We start from the raw sequence: 24534 nt of genomic DNA on the forward strand, positions 1-24534 counted from the left end.
TTCTTGCAATGAGATGTGACAAATAACGAGATAAATACTAAAGCTGTGTCAACTAACTCTGTGCTCCTAAGAGTCCTAGGAGCCTTTAGCCCAGCCAATAAGGCAAGTTCTCCACTCTTTGTGCACCCAGAGGTCCTATGTGAAATGCAGAGCTTTGAATGTCAGAGTAGCTCAGTACTAGATTTTAGGTATTGTTTTGAAAATCTCAAGCATATGTATTTTTCTTTTTCTTTTCATCATGACCTAAATGCAAGTCACATGTCCCGTCGCCCTCCTCATCCCTCCAAGACAGATGACAGATCTAGTTGAGCCTGGATATTCTGTGAAAAATCAGCTTTCCTGGTTTATCTTAGTCACCAAAAGTTGAACATAGGACTTACAGTCATCGTAATTTTTAAGCAGAGTTTCTTCAGTAGTGGAGGAACTAACTTCTTCATACTTCTTGGGCTGTACTGTCAATTTCAGAAAGTGTTGCTGATAAGAAATATTTATATAACAGGTAATTTAAAGATTATTTTTATAACAATACTGGCATTAACAGTAACACTTAGATTGAGGGCTAATGGAATCTTTTGCAGTTCTGTGAAAAAAAAAACCTTCTGAGGAAAAAAAAAAAGTTGCAAAATCCATGTTTATTTTTGTTATCAGGTTTAAAACGACATCAATAAGAATATCAGTGCCTGAAGTCCTTTTGTCCCCTTCAAAGAATATGGATTGAATATTGAAAGTTTTGTAATAACAGTCCTTTTGCCTGTGATGGTTTTGGTGCAGTGATCTGGAAAACACTGGTAGAGGCATGTGAAAGAAATGGGAGTAGTTTTGTATAAAACAGTACATTTTAGTCTTGTAGAAGCAAATAAGCAATAATCGGCTTTCGGGAAGCTGGGCAGCTCAGAGACATGGATTACACAAAAATCAAAGTTCAATGACAGTCTTTATAAAATTACATCAAGTTTGTAAGCTAAATACACAACAGCAGAAATGCAAAGCAGAAGCTAAAATTCTACTTATCCCCCATGGAATTTACTATGGATCTTTTCCCTCACACATGCCTAAATACTGAAGAACTTATCATAAATTTTGCTTTTGCATGAAAAAATTTTGCTTTCATGGACTTGATTTGTTAAGTGACATAATGTGGGGTTGGGTTTTTTTAGTTCATTTGTTTGGTTATGGTTTTGCTTTTAAATTAAGAAATCCCCATTCTCTATCTGGTTTTGTTTCTCACATTTTCAAAGCCCAAGATGCTTTCAGAAACAGAACTTAGATCTGGAAAAATATGGATGAAATACAGGCTGTCCTGAACTGTAAGACCTCCTCAGGGAGGAACCAAATGATAAATCACTAATAATTGAAACTAGAATCACATTTTCATCCCAGAGGATCTCTAACTCATTTTCACCTGGATTGAGTCGGACTTTGATTTCAGCACTTTCCAGAAGTCTTTTAAAAGTGGCTTCTGCCTGCAGAGACAGATATTTTAGCATTTTTACAAGTTCTCATCATTAGTCTCCCAGCACACTGCACACTCATTTCCAGAAGACAAAAATAAACAGAAGGTCATGAATTCCCAGCACCTTAGTAGGCAGAGGGGTAATCCACCATGGGCGTATTTTTTTCAAGCAATAATTTAATTATTTAGAATTCTGTACAAGAGTTTTAGTAGACTTCATATAAAGCTGTGATATGTTTAACATTCTAAGACTGGATATTAACTGGAATAATAATTGTATTTACTTATGCAGCTTAGTAAGTGGCAGTGTTGTTGATCCAAAGAAGGTACTTTGTGAGGCAACTAGTAGGAAGGGTTACTCCTCGGGAATGGACATAATTTTATCTCTAACAATTTGATTTGGAGGAGTGGGCTTCACAAATTGGGCTGAGGCAACTGATACCTCTTAAATCTGGCAGTTGCATGCCTCAGGTAGACAGTCATTGCATTGCATTCAGCCACATACTTGGATTGTGAACACCAGTCTAAGGCTGTACGTGATCATTTCTGAGCAGGCACACACTAAAAAATTAATTGTGATTCCATAACAATTTTCAGTTAGACTTGTTCTTTTAAGTCAAAATTAGCCTAGCCATCATAAAAGTAGAAAATAAAAAATACAGTTCTAGGACTATTTTTTAAATGCTGAGATCACCTATGTGTGACCTGACTGGGAATTTGGGTTCTTCAGGGATATTTGTACAGTGCATTCAATACTACTGAGCATCCAGCAGTGACATCTGATTTCAGGGTCATCATGGTGTCACAGTGTTCACAGTCTCTGCAAGCTTCTCTTTATTTTTCTTTATTTATTTTAAAACTTTTACTGGCGCACTCTTTTGACAGCAAAAGCAGTGTTATTAAAAGTAATCATAAAATTATTACATTTGAGAACAAGTTTCGGTTTTACTGTTTTTTCTCTTTCTTTTTTTTCTTTTTTTAAGAAAAGTAGTTTTTGTTTTCTTGCTTTGTTGGCATGCTGTAGCTTTTAGCTTGCAGTAGGGAACTTTTCATAATATGTCCACTTAGTCCTTCAGATATTTTAGGTATTGAGGGCATTAACTTCTTTTTTAGAAGTAAGTATCTGATTCTTAACTTGAACATTTTTGGAAATTCCATTATGCTACTCAAGGCTGTATGTTATTGAGACACTGATGGGGAGGAGAGTGAGATGAATGGCAGTGCAGCACGGGACAGGTAGTTCATACAGCACTGAGCAATGCAAGGGGAAACCCTTTGTGAGCTAATTATATAGTTCTTGGAAACAGAAGCAGTAACTAGCCTTTATGCTGAGAGACTACTAGGGATTTTGAAGATGACCTAAAACTTGTGATAGGCCAAATCTGCCACACCTCAGGTATTTTGTGCCAGGATATAAACTGATTACATGTAATAAACCTACTGTAGTGGGGAAACAGCCTAGTTCTTCTCATCCCCTTATTCCTTTACCTGTAATGTGATACATTGTTATGTTTCTATTGCACTAATTCAACAGCAAACAGGAAACAGATGCCTAAGTTAATCATGAATATAAACCACATCAGAGAGTTCCTCTTGCTATACGACATTTTTATAATGTGATTGCAGGAAGAATTTCCTGAGAGACCTGTAATTGATAGACCTATTAAAGCACTAAAATAATTTCATAAGGAACAAAATAACATTTGAAGATGGTGTATGTCTTAGCTGACTTGTGCTTTGTAAGATTCTGAAACATTACCACCGAAACTCAGGAAGGGTTTTTGAACATACGCCAAATGAGCAAAATAAAAGATCCACTATAGGTGATAGAGGTCTTCCAGAAAACAGAATAAACTCTCCCCCCCCCCCCCGGCACAAACAGTATGCCTCATTTTATCACTAGGAAGTTTCTCAAAGCAAGAATGTCTTTCAAAATAAATACTTGAGGCGTACTCTGGCTACGTGTCACGCACACCTGTAAGTCACAAATACTCTCAGGTGTCGTCGATCTGTCTTTTTTCGGCTTCTCTCCCGCCCTCGGTCGCAGTTAAGCGCTGTCGGGTCCGGACGTCCCGACATGGCGCCCGCCCGCCCCAGCCCGTCCGCGCCTCCTGCTGAGCCGGCACTGCCGCCCCGCTCCACTCGCATCCCAAGGGCAGCGCCGGGGCGCGGGCGGGGCAGAGCGGTGCGGTGCGGCCCGGCCCGCCGGGGGGCAGTCCCGCCCTGCCCCGCCAGCCTCGGAGAGCCGCTGCCGCTCCGTCCTGTGCCGTCCGAGGGGATTTTGGAGCCTTAGCGAAGCCAGTACAGCCCCTCTTCCTTGAAGGCCGCGTGAAATGGGTTTCCCGGGCAGGCTGGCGGTGCTGCCAAAACTTGTGGCGGCGGGCCGGGCCGGCGGTGCCTGGCGGCGGCGGGACCGGCTCTGCGCGGGGGTCCCGCTCCCGGGCCGCGCCGCCGCTGCCCTCCGCCCGCCACCCGGCAGCCGCGCCGCCTCCTCAAGGGCCCTGGGCGACTACGAGGAAGTTTTCCGGTCTTCCCTGGCGGAGCCCGAGAAAGTCTGGGGAGCGGCCGCTGAACAGATCCGGTGGTACAAGCCCTGGGTCCGGACTCTGGAGAGAGGCAGCGCGGGGAGCGCCTCCTGGTGAGTACCCGAGTGTTCCTGGGGCGGTGCGGGGCCCGGGGCCGGGGCGGCGAAGCTCGGCTGTAACGGGGAGGGACGGAAGACTGCCCGCCGAGGGTCTGCGGGTGCGCTGAGCTGGGGGTTCTGTGGTAACGGCAGAACTACCCCAGCGCCTGTCTGGGATGGGCGATGTGTCATCGCTGATGGGGGAGACGGCTGCAGAGTTTGAAGGAGTTTAATGATTACACTTGGTCAAGCTTAATGATTAAAAGCCACATGAATGGATATGTTGGGGTGAGGGGTGCGTGCACTGTGGCAGGCGTGACACCTGTGTGTGGGTCCGTGTGTGGCTGAATGATTTGGAGGAGTGTGCCTGATGCTCCCCTATCCAACCCTTTTTGGGCCTGGACCTAGGACCAGGCTTCTGTGAGCATGAGAAACCCAGCATCAGGTGGCAGGGGAGGCAGGTGTATGAAAATGCAGGCACTGTGGCTTTTAGGGTTCTTTAATGTTAGATACTATCTAAGTCATAGGCCATAATTTAGATGTTGTGGTTAAGGTTAAGGTAATGTTTGTCAAAAGCGTGGGTATTGCAATATATATCTCCATGCAGTGAATGGCGAACTGTCCTAAGCAGAATACAATATCCATCTTGTAAATTACTGGATATGATTTTCAGTACTTTCGCAAAAGTAATTTACTGTTAAAAATTTGTGTTCACCACCATTGCTTCTTTTTCAGCATGCTTACATCATGGTCTTTGATCTTTTCTCAAAAAAAAGCTGATATTGGATATAAAAGGCAATGTAGGGTGAGGATCATCTTTAGTACACTGACGTTCTTTGCCCTTTTTATATTTTTCTGGTTTGTTTTTAATTAAAAATACTAATAATTCTAAAATTATAATTAAAAATATTACTTTTCAAAGTTGTGCAAATTAAAAGATACAGATTCAGTAGAATGGAGCTCAGTTTCTTATTGGTGTCTGTCTGACATCATTGGTTGGCACCTCAAGTAGTGAAAATTGTTTATATGTCTTAAGCTGAATTTTAGGCAACACCGAGCCAGAATGGGCTGCGTAACAGTCAGAAGTCCTAAAATGAATAGATAGGGTTCACTGACTTTGGTTTCTAGGTCGTGGCACTATTCAGAAAGTGCAGGTCAGATTGCCTGCATAATTAGGATCTAGAGAAGGGTCTAGAGAACAAGTTATGTGATGAGTGGCTGGAGTTCTTTAGTCTGGAGAAAAGGAGGCCTAGGGGAGACCTTAACCGCTCTCTAAAACTGCCTTAAAGGAGGTCGTAGCCAGGTGGGTCGAGGTCTTCTCCTAAGTAACAAGTGATAGGACAAGAGGGAGTAGCCTCAAGTTGTGCCAGGGGAGATTAAGATACTAGAATTAGAAATACTGGATATTAGGAATATTGGCTATTATGAAAAATTTCTTCACTGAAGAAGTTGTCCAGCACTGGAACAGGTTGCGACAGGAAGCGAAGGAATTGCCAAATCTGGAGGTATTTAAAAGATATGTAGACATGGCACTTAGGGACATGGTATGGTGGTAGACATGGCAGTGTCTACCATTTGGTTGGACTCAGTGATCTTAAAGGTCTTTTCCAACCTAAATGATTCTGTGAATCACTGATTAAAGACCAGTAAAGCTCACTGATTCTGGCATTCCTGAATAAAATAACAAAATCAATAGAATGGTTACTCTTGAAGAACTAAGGAATGAGAATATAATACATGCAAATGAGCATGGTTTTGCTATCAAATTCTGTCAAACAATTGTGGTTTCATTTGCTGACCACAATAAGCTTGCTTGCTGCAAATAACATGCTTAGGTCTTTGTAAAGCATTGTGACTTCTCAGATGGAAGTTACTTGGCCTTATGAGAGGGAAAAATGGATGTTTCATGGTCTGAAGTCAAACTTATCTTCCAAGGTCTTTTCTGTACTCACTTTTTAACTTTTATCTTTCTCCCTCTGTGGATGCAAATTGCCATAGACTGAAATTCTCTCGTTAATATGGGCAAATACCTGAAGGGAGGGTGCATGGAAGATGGAGCCAGACTCTTTTCAGTGGTGCCCAGTGACCAGACCAGAGGCAATGGGCACAGACTGAAGCACACGTTGTTCCCTCTAAACACCAGGAAAAACTTTTTTTAATGTGAGGGTGGCTGAGCACTGGCACAGAGTTGATTGTGGGATCTTTCTCCTTGGAGATATTAAAATACCATCTGGACACGGTCCTTCCTGGTCTACTGACTCCAGGTGGACCTTGTAGAAGCCTAGAAGATAAGGGGGCCAATGTATATGTCTCAAACACCAATAGCCAAATAGCTGTGGAGCCATACAAAGGTTATTGGTAATAACAAACTGTGAGAAAGAACAGGATGTGGTTGGAGAAGGGGACCATACAGAGGTAGAGCAGCACTTTTCTGGGACAGATGTCCTTGTTCTAATTCCTGGAGCTAAGCAAAACACAGAGAAGTGAGCATGGACTATGAGGGGGGGATCAAGGCCACCAAAGATCCCCAAAACCCTCTAACCCACTTTCAGAAAGGTTGAGAAGGACTGTGCATGATAACTAATTTTCAAATAAAGCAAGAAACTTATCTATAAAAATGTACCCCCACAAAGCCTGGGTGCACGTGCACCAGAGGATCCTTGACGACCCATCTGCTGGGTTGACACTGGAGCCAGGCCTCTTTTCTCTCGTTCTTCTTTTCTTTGTCTCTCCCCTTCTTTAATTCATCTGTGTCTTTCTCTTTTACCTTTTGCCCTATCCCTTTATCCAAAATCCACTGTGATGTGCTTATACTAGGAGATAAGGACAAACTTATACCAATTTCTATACGAAGTGTGTAATTTACTGATAAAACTCCATAAGCTTTTGCAGACCCTCTGACTTTTGTCATTCTTTTTGACCACAAGCATCTGTGAATCTTAGATGCTGCCTTCCCCTAAGGGTGGAATGCCACGTACCTGCCTCACTAGGTGCCCTCCAGAGGTCCTTTCCAACCTCAGCCAGTCTGTGATTCTGTAGCATTATACAAAGATGCAGGTCTGAAGACTCAACGCTAGGTCGTAATTGTTTGCATGTCAGGTATCTGTTGCTCTATGGGTAATAAAATTTAGACAATTCAAATTTATGTAAAACTCTGTAAAGGTCTTAATGTGCAACATGCAGTTTTATTTCTGTTTTTAAGTTCACCTGAAGTGCCAACAGGCTGTATGTGATACTAGTGTTGTACTTTAATGCCTCTGAAGTCTCAGATTGTTACCAGGATTCAGTGTGCTCAGCAGGATGACAGACAGGTAAGTTCTTTGAGTATAAGAGAGGGAGAACATAAAAGAGGGTCTTTTGGGGGACAGGCTGAAGTGAAAACAGAGAGTGGAGCTCAACTGAGAAAGAGGCCAGGCTTCCAAGCTAAAACATACAGGGTAAAGATGAGTGCTGGTTCAGAGGTTTACCTTGGAAGCTGTTTATGGAGACCTCAAAAATAGTATTAAGAAGTCCATGTATGTGCTTCTTGAGTTAGAATTTGTCTCCTGTTTTGGAGAGGTATGTGGTCAATTAGGAAATATAATTGTTTTCAATATCTTTGTTTTTGGTTGCCAAACCTGAGACTTAGAGTAACAGATGCTTTTCATATATTTTCCAATGTCATTTACTTCTGTTGAAGAAGTTGAAGGAGGCAGTTACTGTATTTAAAATGTAGCTATAAGGCAAGTCTTCCTCTCTAAATACTCTTCAAGTACTCTAAGCGTGAAAGCAGTGTGCCCTTGTGTTTCTTCTTCAGTCTCTGCCATTGGAAATAGTAGTACTACGTCAGTGGGATGCAAAATGATTTCCAAAAGGTACTGAGCAGTGTCACCGTCCCTTGACTGTTTTTTTTTTTTTTAAGCAGTAATTCCAGGTACCATTCACTGTTCTAAGCTGCACCAGTGGCTGATACAGGACAAAATGACATCTGGTTTAGCTTACATCAAAAATAATAAGAGCTAAGAAGCATGATTGGCCAAGAAAAGGATGAAGGAATTGAAATAGTTTGGTTTAAAAGCCAAAAGGGAGAGCTAAGTTTTAAAACACACAGAGTTTTGCAAAAAAGTTGAAGGAAAAACTTCCTCAAGTTGTCTTTGAAGAGGTCAAAACTGGAAGTCTTAAATAGCAACATGGGAAACATGGTCTTTAGATGTTAGAAAGAAAAATCTTTTTAATGCTTAAGTTAGTGAAACACTTGAACAGATTATTTTGGCATCTTGTGGAGTGCCAGTTGAAAGGCCTAAAGCAAGTATGTCTTTAGGACTGTGGAAACAGTTTTTCCTAACGTGTGCAGGCAGAGGGCAATTTTGCAACATATGTTTATTTCTGTGATGCTAAGACATAAGTGTAATATATCATCCCCTTTGAACTTTAGGAAGGTTGCCCAGATTGCTATTCAAATGTTGCTTTACATTTTAAAAAATGTGACAGGGTCAATTAGTATGATAACTCCAATTATTTAATATTGTCATGGTTTTGTCTCATTTCATCTAGAAAAATAAAAAAAAAAATCCTTTTGATTCCTGGGAACCCAGCTTAGAGAAGTATATATATCCTGTAAAAGAATTTTAGCAATCTGCTTTTTTAGAAAGATTTTTTTAAAAATATATTAAATATACTTAATAATAATTTTAATGCTTTTTTTTCCGCATATATGCCATCTTTATTCATAGCCTTTTCTTTCTTTCCCTTTTTGAATTTTTTATTAGCTTTACTTCTCAGCCATTGCATGGAGAGTAAAAATTATCTCTGAATACAGCTGCTTTGATTCTTAAGATAGCAGATGGTGCTGGAAATTAAAAGATAACTTTTTAATATTTGAGTGAAATTAATTAAGTCATAATTATGTGTTGCCTTCTTCAATACTGTACTTATTTCATTAATAGCAAGTAGGCTTTTGTCGCATCCAAAAAATACCAAATGCAGTAAAAAAATATTTCCAAGCCATAGTTGATAAACCATATGTAATGGGAGTCCCGCTATGGAAGACCTAAGTAACTGATGTGCCAAGACTAAAACATGAAGATCAGTGTTTTTGTGTCCTCTTCTACTCCAACTCCTTGAAGATTAATATAAAGTAGTAATTTTAAGGTATGATTTAAGGGTCAAGTGCAAGTACTTGAGATTTCTGTTTGTGAAACAACAGAAATGCTGCCAAGTCTCAGGGCTGGGGCGAGATGGGAGGTGCTGAGCCACAGTCACAAAGAGGCAGTACAGTGTAAGTGACTGCTGTAGGCAGGTCTAAAGAGGCTGAAGAGTGTCCTAATGTGGGTAACCAGACTCAAATTATTAAGAAGATGCCTTATTAGGTCTAAGTTAGACATAATGTGGCTGCTGCTTTCATGGATGTATGGAGGGGAAAAAAAACAACAAAAGGATAGGTAGATATTGTCAGAATATTGGTTTAAAGTGTTGCTGTGAAGCAAGCTGTTTTGATGTTATAGCCAATTTTGGGTATTATAGCCAAAGTTCTGTGATTTTTGACTAGGACAACCCTGTCATTTTTTCTACCATAGCTCCAGTGGATGGTAGACAAGCATTTCAGAGACTGCTTGTGAACTGAATGTAGTTTCTTTAATCTGTTAGAGTTGTTACTGTGTACTCTTTTTATTTGTTTTACTCTTCCTCTGCTCCACTTGTTTTATGTTATTAAATTGTCAGCCTTAGGAACACAGTGTACAATAAGGTTCCTCACACTTGGATTCAGTTGGTAAGCTGCATTGAGATAATTGTCTGGTTAGCAATAGATTAGCATTTTACAGTCGTGCTAATTATGTCAAGATTTACTGGCAGTTGTTACAAACATCCTGCAGATCCACTTCTGGTCTTTCTGCAGTCTATTGGAATATTTCCTTTCTGTTCTAGACCTCTGTTTTAAATAGGAGCATCTCATTGACATCCTTATAACAATGGTCCTGGTTTTACGCTGCTGTTTCTTTTCAACTAAAGCTTATTCAAGCAAACCAAAGTTCCTCACAGGTGTTCATCTGTGTGAGGCTTACTAGAACAGAAGTTTGCAGAAGCACAGGGCAGCTCTTTCAAGCCAAGCAGCTTTTGTCAGCCAGAAAGAGGTATTTCAGAATGTCCTTGGGTGACAGTAAGGAAGCCAAGTTCTTGCAATTCTGGTAGGTGCATCTCTGCTTTTCTGATCCCATCAGAACCTCTGTCCTTCTGAACAGGGTAGCAAAGTTCTCATCACACTTTCCAGATAGTCTTGTTCTTGATTCATCTTGCAGTCACATCTCTTTCACACACTTGTTTTTAAGTGGTTGCTAAAAATTCATGTGGCGATGTTGATGTTGCTGTATATCTTTAGAAGAATCAAAGCTCTGGTGCCAGCTCATGGTTTGACCATTCTTAAATGATTATGCATAGTAGCCCAGGTATTGTGCTCCCTTGTTCATATCATCCTACCATGATTTGATATTGTCTCAATTTAAGGAAAATGAAGTGTTTTGCTAAGGAGGATGAGTTATGAGGCAGACCAAACTCCTCCCTCTCAACAATTATAAATCCAAAATTAAGAGGTTCCAATCGAGGAACTAGGGAAAAAGGAAGAAATAACAACCCTTTATTAAAGGATATATGTGTATTGGCAAGAACAGCAACAGAACACAAAACCAACTAAACAATAATCCTGTACCCAAAAGCCCCCTTCAAAAAGGAAACAGTTCGATACTTCCCTGTCCTCTAGCACAATTCCAATCACGGTTGGCAGGGGCGCTGTTGGATCACTGGAGGAGCAGAGCCTGCAGTGCTCGGTGTTGGTCAGCGGGGGTGCTGTTGGGCTCTGGTGGTCACCGCATGAGGCTCCAGATCGCAAGAGAAGCCGACAATGGAGATCTTTCCCCCCCCGCCACCGAGGAGGGGAAGGGGAAAAGGAGAAAGAAAGGCAGTTTCTTTCCCACTAAACTCATGCTGTCTGTGGCTGGCTGTGGTCGGGACTCCCCTCTTTCCTCAACGAGCACAAACTCTCCGATGAAAACCGAGCAGGTCTAGCTGGTGACAGAGCGGACCGCAGGCAAACTGAGGCTGGAGAACAGCCAGATGACCAGGTTGAGAACAAAACCAGCCTCAGAGCTTTTTTCAACACACACCGTGCCCCCATTAAGGCAAAAAGAGAAGTGCCTCTTTCCAAAGAGAAGAGAGGAGAAAAACTCTTACCCCCCAACACACCCGCCCCAGCCTTAGAGAAAGCTATCATCCTGGAATGCAGATCTGCCAGCATTCTTTTGTATAGTCAATTACCCCTTCCCCCTCCTCGTTCAACATCTTCTTTTACAGCAGGACAGGGGAAAGGAAAATTTCTGCTTGGATTTTTGGAACAAGTAAACCTATGAGAGATATATTATCAATAATCAATGGATGACCTGAATCGTACACAACTTTTATGACAGTAGTACAGAGTTTCTCTATATTACATGAAACAACTCCAGATCATTTATTGCTCGTGTGGTTTTCCTTTTATGGGAAGGGGTTTAAAGTACAGAATGGTTTTGTGATTTCCATAGCCCCCCACTTTCTCCTTACTAATAGCATTGTAAAGGAGTTGCGGTAAGATTGCTGCATCCTGAACATCCTAACTGGTTTTGGTTTCATAATTGCCATTCTTTGACAATAAAGACCTCCCATGGCATCTCTACATAAGGATATAAGAATAATATGTAAAATATCCTAATTTAGAGCAGTCCTTTACTAAACAGGAAAAATGAAGAAGGAAATATTTATTTTTAACTAGTAGTGGGTTACTTTAGGCCATCTGTTACTTCCAGTTGCATTATAACAATACATTATCACCAGACAGTGTTCCCATACAACCTTTTGGAAACTCTCAACTATGTATTTTCTGTATGTTGCTATTTATGCTGCAGAGAGATACCTGCAGATAGAAAAACAAACACTATGGACATCACCTAGTGAACTTTAATTTTTAGATTCTGTGTCACCTTTCAGTTAGTAGAGTCACCTTTGTATCCAGTGCAGTCTGTATTTTTGTATTTGAGGATTATGCTGCACTTGAATTTTCTTTTTCTATATAAAATGACAATAAAAATGAAATCTGAATTTGTGAAATGTTTTTCTTTAATTGGAAGATGAGAATTTTCTGTAAATGTCTGGCTATTGGAGAGGCTATGACTCACATTGCTTTACAGAGAATTTTTAGTCAATGATGTAAAACACAGTGTTGTCAAATGCATTATAATTATATGATCTTATAACTGTTGGGGTCGGTTTCATTTAGCTACAGATGCTTGTATGCTTAACTGTTATTGCCAAGAGATGAATAAGACTATTTTGAGTCCTGAACCTGTTTTCCTTAAAAAGGATATGTGTGTGTGCCAATGCAAAGTAGCATAATAATGTTTTCATAATGTTGGATTATTTTATGTGAATTTATGCTTTTTCTGTGATACCATAGATATAAAAATCAGAGTGATTGATGCAAAGTACGTTAAACCAAGACCAAGTTTAGCAGATTCTTAGTTAAGTCAATTAAGGTACAGTACTTTAAGTTCTATGTTTTCACTAATAGTCTTATTTGGCTTTTTGAATAAATCTTGAGGTTATAGAATAAAAAATTACTTCCTGAAGTGAGTGTAATGTTTTAAGAGCTACATTTTAATTGATGCTCTCATTCCTTAAAAGAAAAACATAAAAAAAAAAATTAGTTGTCTTAGTTTGGAAGGCTGGCTGTTACATACTTCCAACTTCTTTTTTAGGTTTGTAGGTGGAGAGCTGAATATCTGTTACAATGCTGTAGATCGTCATGTTGAGAATGGACGAGGAGACCAAGTTGCCATTATTTATGACAGTCCTGTAACAAATACCAAAGAGAAAATAACATATAAGGAACTTTTTGAGCAGGTATGTTTCCAAATAACCTTGTTATGGAAAAGGGGCAGTAAATATTGCACAGCAGGTAGGTACCAGAGAGGTAAAAATGGTCTACCTCGCTGGTTTATTCCTTTTGCTGTGCTCAGTATTGATTTATAAGCTTTACTACCTGTACCAAACTATACTGCATCCAAGAGGTTTTGATCTTCCTCTATTTCCTCTTTTTCTTCTACAGTTTAATAGTTTTTTTCCCCTGATTGGTTAAATTTTCAACTTGTCTCTATTTGATTTAATTTTTCTCCCCTAATAGTTCTTATTTGAAAGGTAAAGCAAAGGAGTAGTCAAGTTATTTGACAGTTGCTGTGATGAACAAAAACACAGTTTTGCAGAAATCAAATGTGTACCTTGGCTATTGCTGCACATGAGTGGGTGTAACCACAAATGAAATTTGACGGGGAGAAACTCTAAAAAAAGCTGTGTCACCTGCCCTGTTGTAGGCTGTCATGGCAGTGCTGATGGTTGCTGGTGGCCTTTCTGCCTGGAATGTCTGGGGATTTTGGCTTCCCTGTTGGCTGAGGTAGCTCACCCCTGCTGAGGTCATGAATACCTCGTTCTCCATCAGCCCATTCAGATTTACCGTGTGCCTGACCACGGGTTGTTGCCACCGTGGGTGTTGCAGTCTGCCCCATTCAAGGTTCTCCGCTCTCACAGCTGTTGGCTGGTGGTTTGCCCTCCTGCTGCTCCTCTGTTTTAGCTAACTTCTTCCTTCCAGTTACATGTAACGGTTGAACTTAACACTGAGTACAAAGAAATGTTCTAGTTAGACTCATATTCATCCTTAATGTGTTTCAATGTGCAAGAAGCAATACGGTGAATGGAACACACTCAGTTTACTTCAGATATACATATAGTGTCTGAGTAATATGAACTTAGGGTTTAAAATGTGAAATGAGGTTCGTAATACAGTAATTCATGTTGTGAGGGTTTTATTCCACTGTTGTAAGAAAAAGGAAGTCATACAGCTACAAAAAAATGATAAACCTGTTACGCATTCTACCTTTTAAGGAAAATATAGAAAACATTTACCCTTTACCGGTTTTCTTTTGATTTACCAAGTTCAAAAAAATAACTTGGAAGGCACCATGCAGTAAGCTGGAGCTTGAACAACTAACTACAGTGTTGTAAGAAATCAGAAGACTATAAAGGGGCCCAACTCCTTATCTAATTCTATTTATCACTATATATAATAAGTATAACTTTATAGATACAATTTTTGTATAAGTTGCCTTTAATAACTACAATATACACATAGTATATACCCAAATACATATGTATATATGAAATAAATGTATACATACATATACATATAAAATACATACTTGTTTTTAATGAAGTAATACAACATTTTAATATAAATTATCTTAAATGAACTTTGTCAAAATTTCCTCTGAAAATAACTTGAAAAGTGGCCTTTGTTCTGCTTTTTAAGCTTGATATTGTATTAAGTCTCCTAAGTTTCTATCTCTGTATTCTCTATAAGTGTATTAAAAGTTTTAGGATATGGCAGATTTGTGCAGAATGAGAAAATTTTACGTGTTGACATACACATCCTTTCATCCACATTTCTGTTCACAGCAGCATTGCCAAACCAAATGGAAGAACTGGTTTAAGTTTTCTGGGGTTACGTAGCAGTACTCACTCAGAAGTTCATTATAATCTTGCTGGTAGTTGAGTCCTATCTAAATACTGTATTTGAGTTCTCTACGGTTTGTTTTTCTTAATCAAAAGTGAATATAGGTGAAAGGCAATATTTGAGATTAGTAGCTTGTCTGTCGAAGCTTTCTGGTCCACTCTTGTGGAATAAATTTAATTATGTTTACCTGCTAACTGCTGGACACCTGATAACAAAGGTAACAAAGAGATCTGCTGAAAATGGGAGGGATGTAGGCTGGTATATTTTTTTTTGTTGTTGTTTTGTAGCTGCTAGGAGAGACTTTGAGAAAAGGCCTACCAAAACCACTGTACAGCGTGGGTATTGATGTTTGGCTCACAGCCCTCAGTCATTGCTTGTCACCATGTTCTCAGTCTGCTCAGTGTAACCTAAAAATACTATATTTTATCATTCTGAAATAGACTTCAAGCTGAAATAGTATGAGTGCAGATCAGATATATGACTAAAGCTGATGAACCTCCTGATGGGAAAGGAAACCTTTTACCTTTTTTCCTGAGTTCCTTCCCAATTTGAACCAGCCTGAAAGTGTGTATCTGTATTCATACCATTGTTTGGACTGTTCACATCCAATGAATGTTTAGTTGGCTGTCTGGCCAGTAAGCTGATAGTGTAATGAGAATGTCTTTTCAGAAAGGCTGCCTGCAAAATGTCTCTACAAGAGAGATCACTTGAAGTGGTGCAATTCTTTCTAGCTTTTGGTAATAAAAGTGGAGTTTATAGATGTTTTCAGCAGAAGTTATGTAGGATAACTGTGGGTCACAGAATGGAAAGATGCAGAGTTTTGTAGCAAGCTGGTTAATTTATCCAGGATCAAACTTGTGGTAAGGATGAAAAAAAATGACAGAGGTGTCTAGCTGGACTTAATAAGGCTCCTTAGAAATAGCTTGGGCTCTGTACTCAGCCTGTTACTTTCAAATTATCCATATCTTTTTTACTTGTTGCACTGATTTTTAGATATAAGAGCTACAGTGATGCTGCAATTTTCAAGTTAAGCACCACTAAACTTTAAATAATTGAGAGAAATGTTGAAAGTCTGTTTAATGCCCAGCCTGTGGGAAACTTTTTTTTCCTGACAGACCTGGAATAGAAGGATTTCAGGAAAGTTTTATAAAATTCTTATTGATGTAAATAATGGCAAGATCAATTTGTGTTGATACTGCTTTCACACTTGGAAAGTTTTGAAAATTACAGTTAGTTAAAGTGAAGTTGTACATAGTGCATGCAGTTGCATCTTTGGTGTGTTTATATGTTGTTACAGACGAAATCTTCCAAATGCAGAGGAGGAATTTGGCAAATTTAAGACACAGTGGTCTTCCAGAATGCACTGATTGGTCTTTTTTCTTTACTGATGCCTGTTACAGGCCTTCAAATGTGGATTACAGTGTTGAAGCCAGTAAAATGGAGATGTAGGTAAAAGTTTTGAATATGCCTTGGGAGATTCTCTAATTTCAGTAGTGAGATGGCAGAAAGAGATAAGGGAGACACAAATTCCCAACTGTATGAACAAGGGCAAGTGCCGGATTCTGCACCTGGGACGAGGCAATCCTTGTTGTTAGACTGTATAGACTGGGAAATGAGACACTGGAAAGCAGTGCCGTGGAAAGGGACCTGAGGGTCCTGGTCAATGGCAAGTTGAATATGAGTCAGCAGTGCCCTGGCAGCCAGGAGGGCCAACCGTGTCCTGGGGGCATCAGGCAAAGCATCGCCAGCTGGTCGAGGGAGGGGATTGTCCTGCTCTGCTCTGCTCTGGTCTGTACTCACCTTGAATATTGTGTGCAGTTTTGGGCACTGCAATATTAAAAAGATGTTAAGCTATTAGAGAGTGTCTGAAGAAGGGCTCTGAAGATGATGAAGTGCCTTGAGGAGAAGCTGTGTGAGGAGCGGCTGAGGTCACTTGGTCTGTTCAGCCTGGAGGAGTCTGAGGGGAGACCTCATTGCAGTCTACAACTTCCTTGTGAGGGGAAGAGAAGGGGCGGGGACCAATCTCTTCACTCATTACCAGTAATAGTACCCAAGGAAATGAAGCTGAGTCAGGGGAGGTTAAGGCTGGATATCAGGAAAACGTTTTTCACCCAGAAGTTGATTGGGCACTGGAGCAGGCTCCCCAGGCGAGTGGTCACGGCACCAAGCCTGACAGAGTTCAACAGGTGTTTGGACAACACTCTCAGGCACATGGTGTGATTCTTGGGGTGTCCTGTGCAGGGCTAGGAGTTGGACTTAATTACTGTGATGGGTCCCTTACAACTCAGAATATTCTGTGATTCTATGAAATTCTGTTAGAAATATTACTGAAGCTGTGTAGTATTAAGTAAATATAAAGATACTAGAAGGAAGAAAGGGGCAATGGCTTCTGTTCATTTGAAAATAAGTTTTCTGATTGTGTTGGAAGATACTACTATTTTCAAGTTAATGCAGAGGTTATTAGGTAGGTGAAAAAAGCCTTCTGTTTACATCATTAGGCGTATTCTCTAAAATGCCTCACTTGCTAAAACGAAAACTCAAGAATTTGAGTTGTATTATTTGCAGCCATTGATGCTTGACAAATCATGTACACAAACCCAGTATGATTTCTCTCTGTGATTCTTTTCAATAACAATGCACAGTTAAGGTGTTGCATTCAGTGCCATAATAAATAATTTCTAAGTGCAGTAATGTGACAGGATTAGTAATACCAACCCTCTCCTGGCCAAGCCTCTGAGAGCATTGAATGTCACAGAAGCGTGGATGAGAAGGAAGGGCTTCAGGTTATCAGCAATGGGCTAAGATGTAATTTCTTCTGCAGGAAGGTTTTTTTCCTAAAATTACCCACCCTAAATGTATCTTCTTTCAAAATAACTATATTAGACTACGTCAGTTTGAATTTATGTGAATGTACATGTCTTTTGCTACTCATATCTCATATCTGCTATATGACTGAGGAATAACCCTGATCATTTTGTTTTTTATAATCTTTCTTATTCTTTTTTTTTTTTACTCCATCTTCTTTCTTTCCCTTCTGCCTTGAAAAATGACTAATTCCTTCTTAGCTAGAAACAGAGATTTTCATTTCACGGTAATTTTTCTCAGACTTGACTTAGAATCAAAACTAGAATACGGTAAAAAAAATCCTACTGAGACTGACAACCCAAATTTTTATCTTCTTTGCTAGTAAAACAACAGTATCTTGATAAAAGAGTGTATTAGATTCACTTAATGCTGGATATCCTTATCTTACTTAAATATCAAATGGCATTCTTCAGTGCATGGCTTAGAATGATTTAACTGAGATGTCACTGGGGTAGCTATTAAAAAATATCAATATTAGTATTTTTTAAAGGATGAGACTAATCAGGAATGTACTAAGAGTGGCATCTTGGGTTTTTTGCATTCCACACAAAAGACTTCCAAATGACCCTGAAAATCTGAAGAAACAGCTGAAGTTAATCTCCCCTGACTGAAGATAGTTATACTGCAGCATGTCAACGTCTGCAATTCCTACAGTAATGTAGCTCAGGCAAACAAGTGAAGCAAAGCCACGCTGAATTGACTGCTGAGGCTTCTGACGCTTCCACTATATGTAGTTTGTGAGTTTTACTTTGGACTGGGTCTAGTTTCATGCTTTGAATTGAATGTCCCGTAGCTCACTTCAAAGCTATCCCATGAATCATTGCTTTCTTGACTAGTGTATTCCTTTAGGAATGCCATGCTCACCCTTAATCTGTCTCTCTGCTACTTGATTTCTCTCTCCAGTCTGAGTGCATGTTGTCCAAATAATGCCTTTTAGGGGAACATGAATGCTGTAGGAGCTGTGCAGAACACTAGAGACTATCCTTCACATGGACTAGAAGTTCCTTTTAAGGTTAACAATTGTCTACATCCCATATCTTCTGTGGAATGAATGCCATGGCATCCCTTCTAATCAAACATTAAATCCACACAAAGCTGATAAGTATTATAGAATCCGTATCTCATCCCAGTCCCTTCTTAGGGGACTAAGAAGTAGTCCCAATATCCCCAACTTCCTCTTGATCCAAAGAACTTCTTGATATCTGAAAGATGGAAGGAGAAATTACCGCAACTAACTGCAATCTGAGTGGCTGTCTGGCTGTAATAGAAAGAAGTAGAAATGATCCTGATTTAGGTTTTTTCTTATTCCTTGCGGAGGACTGTACCTGCATCGCTACCACCAAAGGTTCTTTATATACTGCATTTGAGACTGTGGCTGGGCTTTTGTGCAGAAGCTCAGTAGGGCTATGTGATCAAGGCATGCCACATCCATGGATTATGTGGTTTCTGGGACTATACCTGGTACACATGCAGAGCTAGGATGGGGTAGGTGGTCTCTGACAGAGCTTGTTCCTTCATAGCCCCTGGGAAATTGTTTCTCAAGGCATAGCAGCTCTCAAAGGCAATCCAGAGACTCATGCTGCCTTTACAAAGCTCTGCAGCCAGTGCCCTAATTCCACCAGAAACCTCCTAAGCACAGTCCTTCTCTCAATACATGTACACTTACTCATGTGAGCATCTGGACCGTGGCCTATTGAGGAGCAGACAGAGGGGATGTTCCTGCATGTTATTTTATAACCTACCTATTTTATAACCTCTAGGGGTTGTAGGCATGTAGATGTGTGCAGCACCATTGCCATGCTTTTCCCTAAACTGTGTCCCAGGACTACTGATCCTGGGACCAAGGGTGTAGATGTCCAAGGGATTAGTGGAGTGCTCTCTCCTCCCCTGAAGATCTGTTCAAAGATGTCCATGCTGGCAGCACACACACCACCTGAAACCATGGTTTCACCAACCTCTGAAACATGGTTTTGCCACCTCATCAAGAACATGGTATTCATCTAATTGAAATGAATGCAGAACCACTTGTCAGTCCTCTCCCACTCTGCAGCAGGCTTGATATTAGCAACAGGGTGGTACATCTACTGGAGAAGCTTTTACAGCAGTAGGAAAAGGAGGAAACAATAATTAAGAAGAGTAACAGAACAGTGAAGAGGCTGATCAAGGAGTGGGGGGGAGTAGGAAGGAGCACTTTCTTTAGTAGTCTCGGAAGAAGAATACGGTGGATAAGCTGAAGAGCATAAGGTGACTCTTTGCCTCTGGTTTAGAGAATGCATATGGGACATGGCTCTTTTTAGCCCATGAGATGCAGTTCAGGATATTTCAGGAGCTCTCGTTTTTTGAATCATCCTTTTCTGTTTAGCTTGCATTGAAGGATTCCATACTTGTGAGACCTAGTCAATGTTCAAGCCGGTAAGTTTGAAATTCCTCCTTTAAGCATTTTGAGTGGGATTTCTGGTTTAGTATCTTCTAGGAAGAATTCTTTTGGCATGGACCAAAACTGCTTGCAATAACTACTAGGGGTTTACTTTAGAACTGCATTACATGCAAACCTGAGCTGCTAATATAGCTGTAGTATTTGTTTGGTGGCTGTGTAAAAGTAAACCCATGCTTACTGGGGACTTGCATTTAATAGAAGTGTAATTTATGCCCCAATCTTCAGAGCTGAAAGCTTACTTGAGTTTCTTATTATATCACTTGGTCTCAAGTGATTTTATTACTGAAGTGTCAAATATATTAAAGTGATAGAGCAATCTTAAAATGGAAGAAAAGTGGAGAAATAGCGTGTTAGTTTTTGAGTGATAAAGTATACTACACTGTCTTAATGTAAACCATAAATGGCAAAGCATCATAAGAAAGTGGAAGATTTCATGGCTTTTAACAATTTAATGAAATGTCAATACTCATGGTTCCCCAATCCCCTTCTTTTTAGAAAGTGATTGCTTGAATGTTTCAGGGCTACCACATCAATCTGTAGGGCAATGTAAACCTGCTTTCAAATGTTCTCTTGTCTTCCAAGTAGTTGCAGATAGAGACACTGTTTTATTATATTGTCCAAATGTTTCCTGGCTGTCAGAAGGATGAGGGAAAGGGCACAAGGAAAATCATAAACACCCATATATTGTATTGGATTATTGTCTTCAGTGACATTAAACTCTCTAGGGTGGGGAGGTTAAGTGCAGACAAGTGCTTACTGGATTTGCACAGCTGACATGTGGTTCCTGCCTACAGCATGCTGCACATGTTTGGCTTTAAATACAATTTACCTCTGTTAGGTTTCACTAAAAATAACTGCAGTACATGCAGATCTCTTCACTGTCTCCCTCCTACTACCAAAACCAAAGTCATATAGCTTGTATACAAGCACTGGGAGTCTTCTATTACAAAATTACTAATGGTGATGTTTAAATTATGCTTTTTCCTTTAGCAGGCAAACATTGCCTTTTTAATAATCATTAATAATTATTTATGAAATAAATATAGTAAACAATAATAATACTTGTCCATTGTGCTTAACATTTTATTGTCCACTACACACACTTACCAAATGAGTATTTTTATAGTCAGTGTTATTGTTTTCATTGCCTCTGGCCTTTTTGTCAATACTCTGAGTCTCACAAGCAGGAAGGATAATGATTAGTTTTCTCATTTCTTTGTGAGACGGTGATGTTAGCTCTGTCTTACAATAAGTTTGCAGATTTTAATTTTTTCACTGTAGGACGTATAGAAAACTAATTTACCTTTGGAAGTAGAGTTGTTAGCTTTACTTACAATTACTTTCACCAATTCCAGCTAGAAATGACTGTAAATGCTGGTGTTATGGCAATAAATTATAGCTGCGTACATGTCCAGGCTTTGGTTTTTGTTGGGTTTTAAAAGTGTATGTCAGTTTCATAGAGTATTGATAGGTATTAATAGGTTTAGCATTAAAGGCATTAGCTCTTGAACATCAGTAGTATTTAATATAAGAGATTATATTAAATATCTGTATAAGTCATATAGATACTTTAGCTTGTATCAGTTTTCAACTTGGAATGGTGATGACAGCCTTATAAACATACTCTCTCTGTGGTTGAAAATAACAGCAGGGATTTTTGCAGTGTTTATATAAAATGGAACTTATGCAGTTATCTTCTGATGCAAAAGTGCATGCTTGAGGCTTCTGTGCTTCCATTTTCTTCAATCCTCAGGCGGAAGTGTAGAAATATGCATAGTTTGATTGTGGATGTGCTGTGAATTAATGCAATGACAGAGCAGATGCATCTGGAGCTTCTGGATGTTACTGTCTCATGTTACTGAAGGTCTGAATATAGGTTTCCACAGAAGACAGAGGCAGAGAGCAATTATCCTCTTCAGTGTATGTATCATATAGAATTCTAGGACTGTGCGTAGCTACTCTTTAAATAGAGAAAACTCAAATTTTTAAATAATATAAATGACAGTAATTTCAAAGAAAATCTACCCTCCTGACTAGCTCATCCTTGAAAAAGAGGTTCCTTCCCTTCTGTGCTGCTTGCATGTGTATTATTTGCTTAGGCTGCCCCCATTGCTTACATTATTTGCTGGGTCACTAAAAACATTCTTACTGCTTCAGAACCTTGAATGGTTTTTATTCCACAGACACCATCCCACTGCTGCTCTCAGGACTTTGTCTCCTCTTTCCTTTTTTTTTTCTGATAGTACCTGAAGAAGAGAGTCTCTTACAAGACTAAATTTTACTTGAAACCTTATCTATGTGAATAAATGAGGACTAATGCCATACGGGTAAGATGTGAGGAATTTATGCATGAATAGATTTATGTTACATTGATCGTAAAAGAAATTAAAACCTTTAAACTTCTTATGTTTATTGTAGTATTTTCTAGTAATTGGCAAGCTCTTAAAGAATAGTTTTACTACAATAGGTAAGAAGAGTTCCCCTGTAAGACAGAGCAACTCCTTTGTTCTAAACTTAGATTTGTCTTCACTTAGCCCAAGAACTTCCTAGAGAATGTCTTATAATTAATGTAAAACTAATGCAAGCAAAACGCAAGTTTATTAGTCTACTTGGTTTCTTCTTAGTCTACAGTTTTTCCTGTTAACCTCTCTTAGCCTGTGTTGTGCACAGTTACACCTCTATACATGGATGTCTAATTGAAGAATTGAAAGGCAGTGAGCAGGATTAGGTGCTGCGTATTATGCAGCTGTCAGCCTCTGGAACTCAAGAAAAACTCTGATAGGTGAGTTCATTCAGTTGCTCTTAGGGAGTTAGTAATTTGCTTTTCCTTCAGAAGATGCCACATTTCCGTGCCACAACAAGTAGGTGGGAACAAGTGCACAGTGCTTGTCACAGGCTCCCATGCTCACTCTAACAGAAGTAAGTAGCCGATCCTGGCATACTAATGAAATTTTCAATACTACTTTTGTGACAGAATATTGTGTACTGTCAATAAGTATTTTCTCATGGTGTTTCAGAGACATTGCTGCTGATCTGTCTATCACATTTCTTGAGTTCCAATTCTTTGCTGCTGTACATAGTCTGTCTTCAGGTTTCTGCACAGCAAAAATGAAAATCTGAAAATGAGAGCAAAAATAGCCTTTTAAATCTAAACACGTTTCTCTGCATTTGTATTTACTTTTGGTTGAGGTTGTAAGATTTCTTGTCTCAGATTATGAGAAGTTTCTGACACTGTAATAGAGAAAATATTACTACGTATTGATTTCTGTTTCAAACTTTGCTGGTTAGGACAGAATTTGCACTATGAAATGCCCTGCTTTAAAATTTGCAAAACATTACTATTGATTTTGTTTTTTACTATAATAAGTACAATAATTAGCCTCATTCCATTTTTATTTTATGGAAAAAAATGTATTACAGAGAGGTTTTTTTGCAAAAAGGAAATTGTCTTAAATTTATTGAACCTCGATTGCATTGTTCATCAGCTTTCCGTATCATACAGTCTTGTCTCCTTAATGTCCTATATCTGTTGACTGTGTAAAAGTTGTTTACATATGGGGCACCAGCAGATCTGGAGAAACTTTTAATATGTTGTGAATGTTTTGTCATTACAGGTCTCCAAGTTAGCTGATGTCATGATCAGACATGGTGTGAAGAAAGGAGATCGTGTGGTCATCTACATGCCCATGATTCCACAGACAGTGTACTGCATGCTGGCTTGTGCAAGAATAGGAGCCATCCATAGCTTGATTTTTGGTGGATTTGCATCTAAAGAACTTTCTGTTCGCATTGATCATGCAAAGGTAATAACAGATTGTATCGGTCTGGCTGAGCTGGAGTTCATTTCCCCATAGCAGCCCTCACAGTACTGTGCTTTGCATTGGTACCTAAAACGGATTGATAACACACTGGTGTTATCACTTGCTACTGCTGAGCAGCGCTGGCACAGCACCAGCTCTATCTCTCAGCATTCCTCCCCCCATCCCCGATTGAGGGCAAGATCCTGGGAGGGAACACAACCAGGCCAGTGGACCCAAATTAACCAAAGAGATATTCCGTACCATCAGCTCAGATGTAAGACCTAAGGGAAGGAGGAGGAAGGGAGAGCATTTGTTGTTTATGTTTGCCTTCTGAGAACCACTTACGTGTGCTGAAGCCCTGATGCCCGGGAAGTGGCCGGACATCTCTTGCTAATGGGAAGTGAAGAGTAAACCTTGTTATTTTCCTCTTTGTGTGTGCATGCAAACTTTCACTTTTGCTTTAGTAAACTGCCTTGTCTCAACCTACGAGTTGTTTTCCATCTTACTCTCTCTTCATTGTCCAGCTGGGAAGGGGAATGATAGAGCAGCTTTTGTGGGCACCTGCTGTCTAGCCAAGGTCAGCTGACTACACCTATTTGGAGTGATAAACACCATTGCATTAGTTACTAGTATAAGTCAATATAACAAGCTTGTTGCTTTTGTTTTTTTTTTTCCAGAGAGGGTAACATTTTTCTTTGTGTGGCCCGCAGTCTCAATTTGTGTATAATGTGTAATGTTGCAATATGAACACAGTACTACATCTCTGCTGAGGCTAATACTTGTATAACA

At 39.6% G+C, this 24534-nt stretch overlaps 1 protein-coding gene across 1 annotated transcript in view; it reads left to right on the forward strand.

Moving 5' to 3' along the window:
* Positions 1 to 3786: 3786 nt before the first annotated feature.
* Positions 3787 to 24534, forward strand: part of ACSS3 (acyl-CoA synthetase short-chain family member 3) — an 84613-nt gene continuing 63865 nt past the window's right edge. The window contains exons 1-3 of the mRNA XM_017804253.1: positions 3787 to 4091; positions 12836 to 12980; positions 23560 to 23748. Coding sequence (XP_017659742.1) covers positions 3787 to 4091; positions 12836 to 12980; positions 23560 to 23748 — 639 coding nt within the window. The remainder of the gene's footprint in view (positions 4092 to 12835; positions 12981 to 23559; positions 23749 to 24534) is intronic.

The sequence above is a fragment of the Lepidothrix coronata genome, unplaced genomic scaffold, assembly GCF_001604755.1.
Source record: "Lepidothrix coronata isolate B3197 unplaced genomic scaffold, Lepidothrix_coronata-1.0 Scaffold9, whole genome shotgun sequence".
Lineage (NCBI taxonomy): Eukaryota > Metazoa > Chordata > Aves > Passeriformes > Pipridae > Lepidothrix > Lepidothrix coronata.